The 10,086-nt window shown below is 54.0% G+C and overlaps 4 protein-coding genes across 4 annotated transcripts; 1 reads left to right on the forward strand and 3 right to left on the reverse strand.

Annotated features, from left to right (window-relative positions):
* Nucleotide 1: 1 nt before the first annotated feature.
* On the reverse strand, nucleotides 2-2,197 carry PODANS_5_9060 (uncharacterized protein; the record flags this gene model as incomplete). The annotated part of the gene is made up of 1 exon (XM_001904689.1): nucleotides 2-2,197. A coding segment is annotated over one exon (2,196 nt), but the record flags the coding sequence as incomplete, so codon positions are not given.
* An 890-nt stretch (nucleotides 2,198-3,087) lies between these two features.
* Nucleotides 3,088-4,012, reverse strand: PODANS_5_9070 (uncharacterized protein; the record flags this gene model as incomplete). Its single annotated transcript, XM_001904690.1, has 3 exons — nucleotides 3,088-3,172; nucleotides 3,227-3,487; nucleotides 3,543-4,012. The coding sequence occupies 3 exons, from the start codon at nucleotides 4,010-4,012 to the stop codon at nucleotides 3,088-3,090; spliced, it is 816 nt and encodes a 271-aa protein (XP_001904725.1).
* A 386-nt stretch (nucleotides 4,013-4,398) lies between these two features.
* PODANS_5_9080 (uncharacterized protein) lies at nucleotides 4,399-6,959 on the forward strand (the record flags this gene model as incomplete). The annotated part of the gene is made up of 3 exons (XM_001904691.1): nucleotides 4,399-5,473; nucleotides 5,529-5,708; nucleotides 5,764-6,959. The coding sequence occupies 3 exons, from the start codon at nucleotides 4,399-4,401 to the stop codon at nucleotides 6,957-6,959; spliced, it is 2,451 nt and encodes an 816-aa protein (XP_001904726.1).
* A 660-nt stretch (nucleotides 6,960-7,619) lies between these two features.
* On the reverse strand, nucleotides 7,620-9,572 carry PODANS_5_9090 (uncharacterized protein; the record flags this gene model as incomplete). Its single annotated transcript, XM_001904692.1, has 1 exon — nucleotides 7,620-9,572. One exon carries the CDS (start codon nucleotides 9,570-9,572, stop codon nucleotides 7,620-7,622), a length of 1,953 nt encoding a protein of 650 aa, XP_001904727.1.
* Between the last annotated feature and the right edge of the window lie 514 nt (nucleotides 9,573-10,086).

Genomic DNA, 10,086 nt, shown 5'->3' on the forward strand with positions numbered 1-10,086 from the left:
AGCCTCTCTGCCAGTTTGGCAACAGGGGAGGGAGCTCAGACATGTCTCTGACTTTGATGTCATCGAACAGACTGCCTCTCTCCAGCTCGGCACGCGTGACTCTTGGGGCGGCTTGGGCCATGGTCACATCGTCATCCTCGGACAGGTTGGCGAACTTGCCCTCGTAGTAGCTGACCAACAACTCCAAAGCCTTGGAGCCATAGCCCATGGAGACGTAGTCGGGGTTGGTGGCGATACGGACAACGCGGGCGCCGGAGAGAGAGGCGAACTCGTCATCTTGGAATTGTTGGGAGACCAGCCAGGGGATCAAATCACCGGCTGGCTGTGACCCTCTGGCCAAGCTGTTGAGGATGCTCTGTCTGCTGATTTTACCTTCCAGAGACACCTGGATGACGCACAGTGGTTCTGGCAGTCTCCCTTCCGAGATGGGTCCGGTAAGCACGAAAAGCTCGTGGGCGGGCGCATCAGACATGAGCTGAAGATCATTGGGTGAGTTCTTGTAGTGGGAAGCGACATAGAGCGCGACCATTTGCTGAAGGAAACGCTCTGAGACTGGGTGAAAAGAGAAGAGTGTGTCGCGGTTGACGTGGAGGAGCTCGCACTGAGAAGGGTCGGGGCAGCCCTGGGTGCTGAGTTTTGACCGGGGGAGTGTCGCATCGAGGCAGAGAAGGGTGTTGAGCCACTTTTCCACGCTGTCGCCCTGGGCGTAACGGATGGGTTCGGAGAGGGTGATCTCCTTGAGGGAGCGACCGCCAATACCGGCAGTTTCCTTGGCAGTCTTTCCGCTTGCTCTGTCTACCTCGGCAGTGCCAGATCCATTCGGGTTGCCACCAGTCATGGACTGTTCTCTGAGCTGCTTGATCAGCTTGAGCGAAAGCGACCGACCGGTACCTTCGTAACCGCTGACTGTCGAGGCCATGAAAACCAGGTAGGGGCCCATGAGCTTCTTGACAAGGGGAAGAGGAATAGCAGCCGCCTCATCGATAACCACCAGCTCGGCCTGTCCGAGAACGTGCGCATCCTGAGGGCGGAAGTATTGAATGGTTTGACGGTGATTTCTGTGAATGTTGACCCTGACGATCGCCTTGTTGAAATCTGGGTTCGTCGACTGGATGATCGAGTAATCGGCGTGGTCCTTGTAATCAAGCGCGTCGAATCCCTTGAACACAAACTCAAACAGTGTCTTCAAGTTTTCTGGTGATGGCGAAGTGATAAAGATATTGCTGTATCCATAGGCCACGGCCGCCGCAATGGCAACGCCCATCGCCGCAGACTTTCCGCGACCACGCGCAGCCGTCAGCGTGACCGTGTTCCTGAGCGTCTTTTCCGCAATCGCATCGACGAACGTCAACAGGGCCTTCGCTTGGTCTGTTGTCTTCGCAAGCTTCACAAGCGACCCGATCGGCTGTGTATCCTGCAACGAATCCTTGATCTTCTCCAGCTCCAACTTCGTCTTGCTCAATGGCTCGTCCTCCTCCGGCGGTGGCAGCGCCTTCACCCCCTTTCCTCCGGAAATTGGCAACACGTTCAACTCGTCATCGATGACCAGGCACGAATCGCAGCTCCCGAGCGAAAGGATAAACCTCTCGTTAAACCTCGCCACAACATCATCGTGCGCCTCGGTCCTGTATCTCGAGTGGACATCCATAGACATGGTGTAGAGCTGCTTCAGGGAGTTCATCCCCTTGAGCAGCAAAACAACCAGACCACCACCCTCGACCGTCTCGATCGTCCTGGCGAGAATATTCGGCGTCATGGCCTCGAAGTCTTGGAGGATCAACATGCCGTAGGTGTTGCCGAGGATCTTCTCGGTCTCCTTGTAGTAGACATATCGGATATCGTTGAGAGAGATGAACAGCTCGAATGGGTCCTCGGAGTTGGCCTCTCTTATCCCGCGCTTGATTTCCTTCTTGATCTTGTTCTCTCGCTTCTTTCGGTGGGAGGTGAAGCCGAGGAGCTTGTTCTTGTAGGCCCAGAGCACCTGCTTGTTGTGCCTCACCTCCATGCTGGACATGATGTAGTAGAGGTGGACGATGGCATCTTTGGCGTGGTCGCCGACGACGACGAAGAAGGAGCGCTTCTTCTCTTGGAGGCCATTGCGGATCAGTGTTGGGATTCGGGAGTCTCTGTGAGGCAGAAATGTCAATTGATACTGGTCGAGATGAGCGATGTAGGCCAAGAGAAGGTAAGAGAACATACACTACTTTTTGGGTCGTCATTGTCGCGGCTTTCTTCTTTGCGAATTGGGCCTTGGACAAATTTGGAGAGGGACCCAAGTTTGCGACAAGCTGCAGGTGCTGGGAGCTCTCAATTATTTTTCGTTCTGCCCGGCGGTGAGTCGCCAAGAAGTCTTATCGGCTTATCAACCATGGGGGCTCCACAGTGAGCTGCACTAGCGCGGTTCATCAATTGACTTCGCGATTTCCTAATTGGGACGGCGAGGTCAGTGATGACTGACTCTTGAGTTGTGCTTGGGAGGTGTGATTGCCAGGACCTGGGAGAAAGTTGCTTGAGCGAGAGAATTATATTGGATTAAGGCGGATAAGTGTAGTGACAGGTAAATATTCAAGATATTCCATTTTCTCCCTTTTCTGTACCACGCTGCTACCGCGCTGCTGTTGCCCTATTGCCGGACAAACATCGCACCCGGTGCAACGAGCCGTGGCCTGGGGGCAAGCTTCGGTGGACGCGCCACAGGGTGTTTTAGCACCGTCTCCTGCTTCCACTCTGCAGCAAGTAGCCATCGTGTGCTCCAAGTGGTGTCAAGTTAGCATAGCAGTCTGAAGCGTTCGTTCCTGGAACCGAGCACACCCACCCCCTTGGTCGCAGCACACAAGTCTCGATCTGATTGCTGGTCTTGTTCACAAAACAATAGGGTAGCTTAAGTGCCTGCTTCCCAACGGCATACTCCGGCAAAACCCGCAATCAGATTCAGAATCAGGCATATAACGTTCAAGGTGGCTGGTGTGCCTATAGGGGCCCCCGTGCGGCGGTCAGGCTGAAGGTCTCGGTTCAAGTCCGAGATTGGGCACCACCTTTTTGTTTTCATTTTCTGGTTTTCCAACATCAACTCCGTAACCAGCCTTGTCATTCTGAAACCCCCTTCCGGTAGGCCTTTTTGGAAGAATGGTGCTTTTTGGTTTTTATCCTGGTCTCTGTGGCGCTCTTCTTCCTGTCACGGGATCAGTATCTAGGTAGCAAAGACTGGGAGATGGATGCTACACACAGTGCTTCATATTTGGCAGCTTTTTCTGGCCGTGTTGCGTTTGGCACGGTGGCTTCATACAGCTGCTGGAGCTCGTCAAACAGCTTCTGTCGGTTTTCTTCCGAGTTGGCAGTGCGGCTTCTCTGGGTCTGGGCCTGGAAAACCAGAGAGTCACTCCGCTTGGAAAAGTATTTGGATTCCCTAACACCAGCATGTAGCAGTTTGGGGAGTCTGGATAGTAGCTGTGGAACAGGCCATGTGGTTGTTGCTTTTGTTTCCGTCCTGCCCAGACAGTCAACAAGCTGAGGCTCGACACACCGGTGGCAGATGCACAAACTTATTCACGTGTTGGCCGCCAGGACCGGATGAGCGGGCAAACGATGTGTTGCCTTCTGGAAGACTGTCAATCTTGAATGACTGGTGCCATCTCCGGGCTTCACTAAGCTGCTCTTCGTCAAAAGATGCGTCGAAAGCCTGATGTCTAATGAATCGCGGGAATGGTGGTACTGACACCCAGCGACTTCCTGAAAACAGGAGGTTTAATGGCTGAGGTCTACGAAGCAGCGACATTCTTTGATGGATGCTGTTGTTATTGATTGAGGAATGCAAACAATGAAAGACAATCCATTCATTGGTCGTTGTTGTGCTGAAGAACCCCACTCCCACTTCAACCCTGAACGGCAGGTCACGCCAAGCAACCCTAAGCTCGGGTGGGGCTTTTGATCGAGAATTTTCTTCCTCCTGCAAATAATAATATGTTTTATCTCCTCTCAGCCTTGCGCTTGCAACTGCCCCAGGCTCCTCCATCATCGAAAGTGACTGCGAGCTTGTGACGGGTCCCCAGTCGGCGTTCTTTTTGCAAACCTTCATCCGCCACCACAAAAAATATCACAAAACCAGAACCAGTCGCTTTCTCCCCTCTCTCACTCTGTGCATCCAGTCAGTCATCATCCATCCATCGCCAGACAAGATCCATCGCCAAAATCCCCCGTCTACAGTCCACACAACAAAACTTTAAAGTCCACCCACGTCTCTTCTTCCAACCCAAGCCTTCCCCGTTCCTTCTTACCTCCACCTCTCACGTCTCTGCGCCAAACTTATTCGGCTTTTTCTCTTTCTTTTTCTGATCTCTCTGGTCCCACGTCCGCATCCCGCATCCCGCGTCCCGCATCCCGCATCCCGCATCCCCCTTGATGTCGGAACAGTCGCCCGAAATTGTGGCCGCCGCCAGTCTGAGTCCCCTCTCGCCCAAGCCCATCTCTGTCCAGATCCAGAGCAATTCTGTGGTGCCCATGCTCCAGGACCAAGCAGCTACCACTGACACAGCCATGTCCGGCATCATCGTGGATCCCGGTCTAGAGACTTCGGATGTCCCTGCGCCAGTCTCCGATACTATCGTAGTGGCCGGTGACTCGTCAGACTTCCCCGATGATAGCGACGGCAGCATTGACTACGGTGAAGAGGACGAGGCCGCCGAGAAGCCCTCTGCCACCTCTGACGGTGCTGCCGATGCTCCTCCCGACAATGATGAGTATGCAAGAAGCTTTGATTCGCCTGTCGACCCCCAGAGCTCGAGTAGCGAGGCTGGCGCTGGCGAGCCTCAGCCTGATGTATCAGAGGCTGCCGCTTCCAATTCCATGAATGACCAAGTCACATCTGCACCTGCTCAAGCTCCAGCTCCAGCTGTCATTGCCCACCATGAAGATCGCCTTCCTCCACCCGCATCGTCGACAGCAACCCAGCCTAATGTCAACAGCTGGCCAACGCTCACATCCATTGAGAATGAGCCACCTTCCCAGTCCAGCGGCCCCGAAACTTCCAGTCCATCAGACGCACCGACGTCCACCCCCAACAACAAGTCCGCTGCTGCATCTGCTGAGGCCGCTGACATCCAAAAGCTGGTAGACGACATCACTGCTCGAGCCACTGCTACTGCCACGTCTGCAGATACCCCAGCATCCGTATCCGCCCCTTTGATTTCAGGCCCCCTTCCCCCATCACTGCCCCCCAAGCCATTATTATCGGCTCAACCACATGCCTATCAGCCACGTGGTCCCAATCCCACGCACAACCACAACCACCCGTTAGGACCTTATAGACATTCGCTTGACTCCATGGAGCCACCAGCCTCGGCTCCTGGAGCGACTGGCGCGGGTTACGCAGCCTCCTTCTCCAACCATGCCTGGGATACCTTCGTTAACGACGAGAGGACGTATACCTCGGAACAAAACTGGGATAGGTTCCCCGAAGGCGCCCGTATCTTTGTCGGTATGTTAGCCCCGATGTTGCTGGTGTCCATAGGCCGACTGACAAATGTGTATAGGCAATCTCTCCAGCGATCGGGTATCAAAGAAGGAGGTGTTCGCCGTGTTCAGCAAGTACGGCAGACTAGCGCAGATTTCCATGAAGAGCGCCTATGGTTTTGTGCAGTACCACAACGTTTCTGAAGCCCAGGCCGCACTGGAGGCATGTCAGGACATGGAGCTTGGTGGCCGCCGTATTCGTGAGTGTGCCCTTGTCTCCACGAAAAACCATCTCTTAACTAACCTGTTACACAGACCTCGAAATATCCCGTCGTCAAAAGAAAAAGGGTGGAGATGACAGAGGGCACTCGCCAGATCGACGTGGTGGTCCTCGTGGCATGACAAATGACAGGCTCGACTTGAACAACCAGCCGAGAGACCCTGGTTGGAAGAGAACCAATGACCACCGCCGCTCCGCCTCGCCCCGCCGAGACGACCCTCGCGGCTTCTATGCTCGAGATCGCGACAACGGTCCAATGTCACACGACCGTCGCCGGTCCCGGTCGCCCCGGCGCAGCCGTTTTGGCAGTGAATCCTACAGACGAAGAAGTCCCAGTCCACATCGCCGCACCCCCTCGGATGTAGACCGCCTCGACATCCCTCGCCGCTACGGCAATGATGTTCCAGACGTCCAGATCCTGCTCCTCCAAGATCTGGACCGGCCCTTTGTTGACTGGGTACAGAACGCTCTCCATGCCCATGGCCTCAAGACAGCCGTGATGCATCTCAACCCTCGCTTTCCCCGCAATACAATCGTGCAGCGCCAGGTGCTCGAAGGTGTTCATGCCATTATTGACCTAGACCAGACATCCCGTGACTCGGGATTGATATCACTGCAACTGTTCATCCGCAACACAGGCAAGGGGAGCAATATCCGGTTTGAGAATTACAACTCGCTGAACCCGGAACTGGCGGGTGGGCTGGTCATGAGGGAGAAGACGAGAGTCGTGCATGCTCCTCCACCACCTCCACCGCCCCATGTCGCGGCATATCCTCCAACTTACCAGCCTCCTCCTGTTGCTGCTCCCACTGCTCCTTATCAGAGTCCCATTGTTCCACCGCCTGCCACCGGATATCAGAGCTATCCTCCAGCGTCATCCATTCCACAAGCTGCTCCTGCTCCTCCTGCTACGCCTATTGATAATGATTATTTGAGGTCTCTGTTGACCGGTCTCCAAACCCAGCAGCAGTCGCAACAGCAGACTGCTGCTGCCAGGGCACCTGCTCCACAGATTGATATCAATGCGTTGCTTGGGTCTTTGCAGGGTGGTGTACCGCAGCAAGCACCACCGCAACAGTATGGGGTGCCACAACCACCACAGTTCCAGGGAGCGGCAGGGTACTACGGCGGTGGGCAGAATGCGGTTGCACCGACGCCGGTGGCATTGGGGAACAATGCGCATATTCAGAACATTATGGAGAATCTCAAGAGGGCTTCGGGGAGTAAGTAGGGTGGCGTTGCTGCGAGGGGGGGGGTGAGTGGGCTCGAACTCTGTTGATGATGGGTATACTGTAGCGATCAGCGTAATGAATACAATTTTAAGACAACATGAGTACCAATGCTGCATTCTCCCTGCTACAAACGTCCAGAACCGCACTGCTTGTCCCGCCTCAAAAGATAATCAATAGGCATTTAAAGATAGTCGATCTGCTTTGAAACATTGACTATCTCCAAAGGCATGTTAACTATGTTTTGGAGCCTATAAACTATTTCTCAAGGCCTATTATCTATCTTTTAAGGGCCTATTATCTATCTTTTAAAGGGCCTATTATCTATCTTTTAAAGGGCCTATTAACTATCTGTTAAGGGCCTATCATCTATCTTTTAAGGGCCTATTCACTATCTCTAAAGGCCTTTAAAGATAGGTAACAAGCCTCAAAAGATACCTAGTTAATGCGCACTCTCGCTATCCCTTGAACCTATTCACCATCTTGGAACACCTATTCCTTTGGAACAAAAGGTATGAATTAAAGAATCACCACACGTTATACTGATTTCTGTAGTGCTAGGTAATTATAAAGATCTAGAGCGTGCTAAGGTATCAAAATGGTTATTTTTATTTTATTTTTAATTTCCAAAAGACCAGACATCCAGACATTCCGGTAATCGCCTAAGCACCAACAGTAACCGTCACCGTCTCCCGCACCTGCTCCGTCACTGTCTCCCTCTCCGTCACTGTGACCGTTGCCTCTTTCTCCTGCCCTCCGTTTGCCACGTCTGGGATTGTTGTTGTTGTTGTTGTTATTGTTGTTGGCTCGGGAATAGGAGTGGGAGTGGCGGTGGCGGTGGCGGTGGTGATGATGGTGGTGGTGTCCTCGATAGGAATAACCGACAATCTTGTCCTCGTCGTTGTTGTGGTTGGAATCGGCTCAGGAGTGGGAAAGATGATCGGGGGAGGGGTGGCTGATGTTTGGAGGGGTTCGCTCTCGACAGGCGCGGGGAGGAAGGGCTCGACGCTTGGGGGGTTGGTTGTTGTGGGGAGGGGGATAATGGTCTCGTCGAGTTGGGGGAAGCGGGGGGTTGGGCTGAGGGTGAGGGTCATGGTTATTGTTTCTGAGGTCAGGTCGATGGTGGCAGTTTTGGTGATGGCGGTTGTGAGGGGGGTTGTTTCGGTTTGGATGGGAGCTTCCCCTGTTTGGGTGACTGTCTCGATGCCGGCCGAGATCGTGATGGTTGCTGTGCTGGTGATGGGTTGTGCTGGTGACTCTGTGGGGGTAGTATCGACGTCTGTTTCGGTGACTGTTCCGACGCCGGAAGAGACTGTGATGGTTGCTGTTGCGGTGAATGTATCCGCTGGTGTGCTCGAGGCAGGTGCAGTGGTTGCGGGAGGAGTGGAAGGGGCATCGCTTGGGAGATTGGGGATCATATCCGCTGGCACAATTCCCAAGGTCTCCTGCGCCAGATCAGGATCGACGCACCCGATGATGACGCCGTTGACGGTATTGTTCAGGGGCATGGCGAAGCAGGCTGTGCCGGAGGGGCACTCGCGCTGAAGCTCAAAGTTGTTTCCATTCTCGGAGCACTTCACGACGTTGTGGTTGACGCAGGCGGCCTGTCCTACGCTGCAGGCGGTGGACATGGTGGTTTCTGAGAAGATGGTGTTGTACTCCTGGGCTAGGGCAATGTTGTTTCTGAACTCATTGGTGGGGATGCTTGCGGTCGCGGTTGGGAGGTTGGTGATGGCGGTGGGAATGGCGGTGTTGGGCTCGCCGGTGACGGTGACGTTGGCGGTTGAGGTGGCCGGTGTTGATGCGGTTTCGGCAGGGAGAGTGCTAGTAGCACCAGTCTCTGTCGGGCTGCTTGTGAGGTCGGCGGGTTCGGTAGTAGCGGTGCTGGTGAGATCAGTACTAGCAGTCCCAGTCGCGGTGGCCGATGGAGTAAGAAAGGAGGAAACAATCAGCGGCGTGCTTGAAGTTGGCAACGGCTTTGATGTCTCAACGGAGGTCTCCGTCTCACTGGCGAGGCTCGTGGCGGGCGTGGATGTTTCGACTAGAGAGGTCTCGAGGGAAGCAGTCGCGGTCTCCGATGTCTCCGCTGTTGAAGTCTCGACAGTCGAAGTTTCAGCATTAGAGGTCTCAGTCGCAAGAGTCTCGGTGGCAGTAACCTCCCCCACCGATGTCTCACCCACAGAACTCTCCACCCCCGAACTCGCAATCGAGCTGACTGTAGCCCCAGGTAAGCCCGTCACCGTCGCCTCAGCAGTAGAAGTCTCCAACCCCGCCCCGGCGCTCGTCTCCGGCGCCCCAACCAACGGCAGCGTAACCTGGCTCACCAAACTCCTCGTCGTTGTAGTAGGTACAGCCTCCTCAACCTCCGTCACCGTCGTCTCCGGCACAATCGTCGTCACAACCGTCGTCTCGATGTTCGTACGCGTCGTGATCACCGGCCCCCCAACGGTAGTATTAAACTGCCTCGCCCACTTCATCCTCCCCACCCCCTCCTCCTCCCCCACCGTCCTCCTCCCCTGATACCCATTCCCATTCGATCCCCTCCTCCACTTAAGAGGACCGGCCTCTGCAACCGACCCCAAAAGCAGCGATATTAATGTTGTTGTAAGGCGCATGTTTGCTTTGCTTTCGAACCAAAGGAAAAGTGTATAAAAAAAGAAGAAGAAAAAAGAGAGATGTAGGACCAGCCTAGAAAAATCCGTTATGCTATGTAGCAAAGAGAGGTCTCGTTCTTGATGGGAAGATGTGCTGAAACAGAAAAAATGATAAAGATATATGCCACGCAAGTGATGATGATAGACAAAAGATGAAAAAGATGACAACAAAAGAGATGTTTGCCAACTGGCAAGGATATTGGGAGTTGATCGACAAGAGAGAAAAGGAAAAGATATGTGTGTGTGTGTGTGTGTGTGCGCTCGCGAGTCTGGGTGGGGGAAAGAAAGAATCCATAGGCAGGTGGCAATGTCCTGCTCCTTGATTCTATTGGAACACTCTAAATGTTTTAGTCGGGCGTGCCACGGGTCTGAGTCCACAAGATAAAAAGCAAATGGGAAGTGTTAGCCGGCCCCGGCAATCATGTTTGCATCATGCCTGAACATGCTTTGGGTGACGGGGTAGGGAGGCTGTATG

The sequence above is a fragment of the Podospora anserina genome, chromosome 5, assembly GCF_000226545.1.
Source record: "Podospora anserina S mat+ genomic DNA chromosome 5, supercontig 9".
In the NCBI taxonomy this organism is placed as follows: domain Eukaryota; kingdom Fungi; phylum Ascomycota; class Sordariomycetes; order Sordariales; family Podosporaceae; genus Podospora; species Podospora anserina.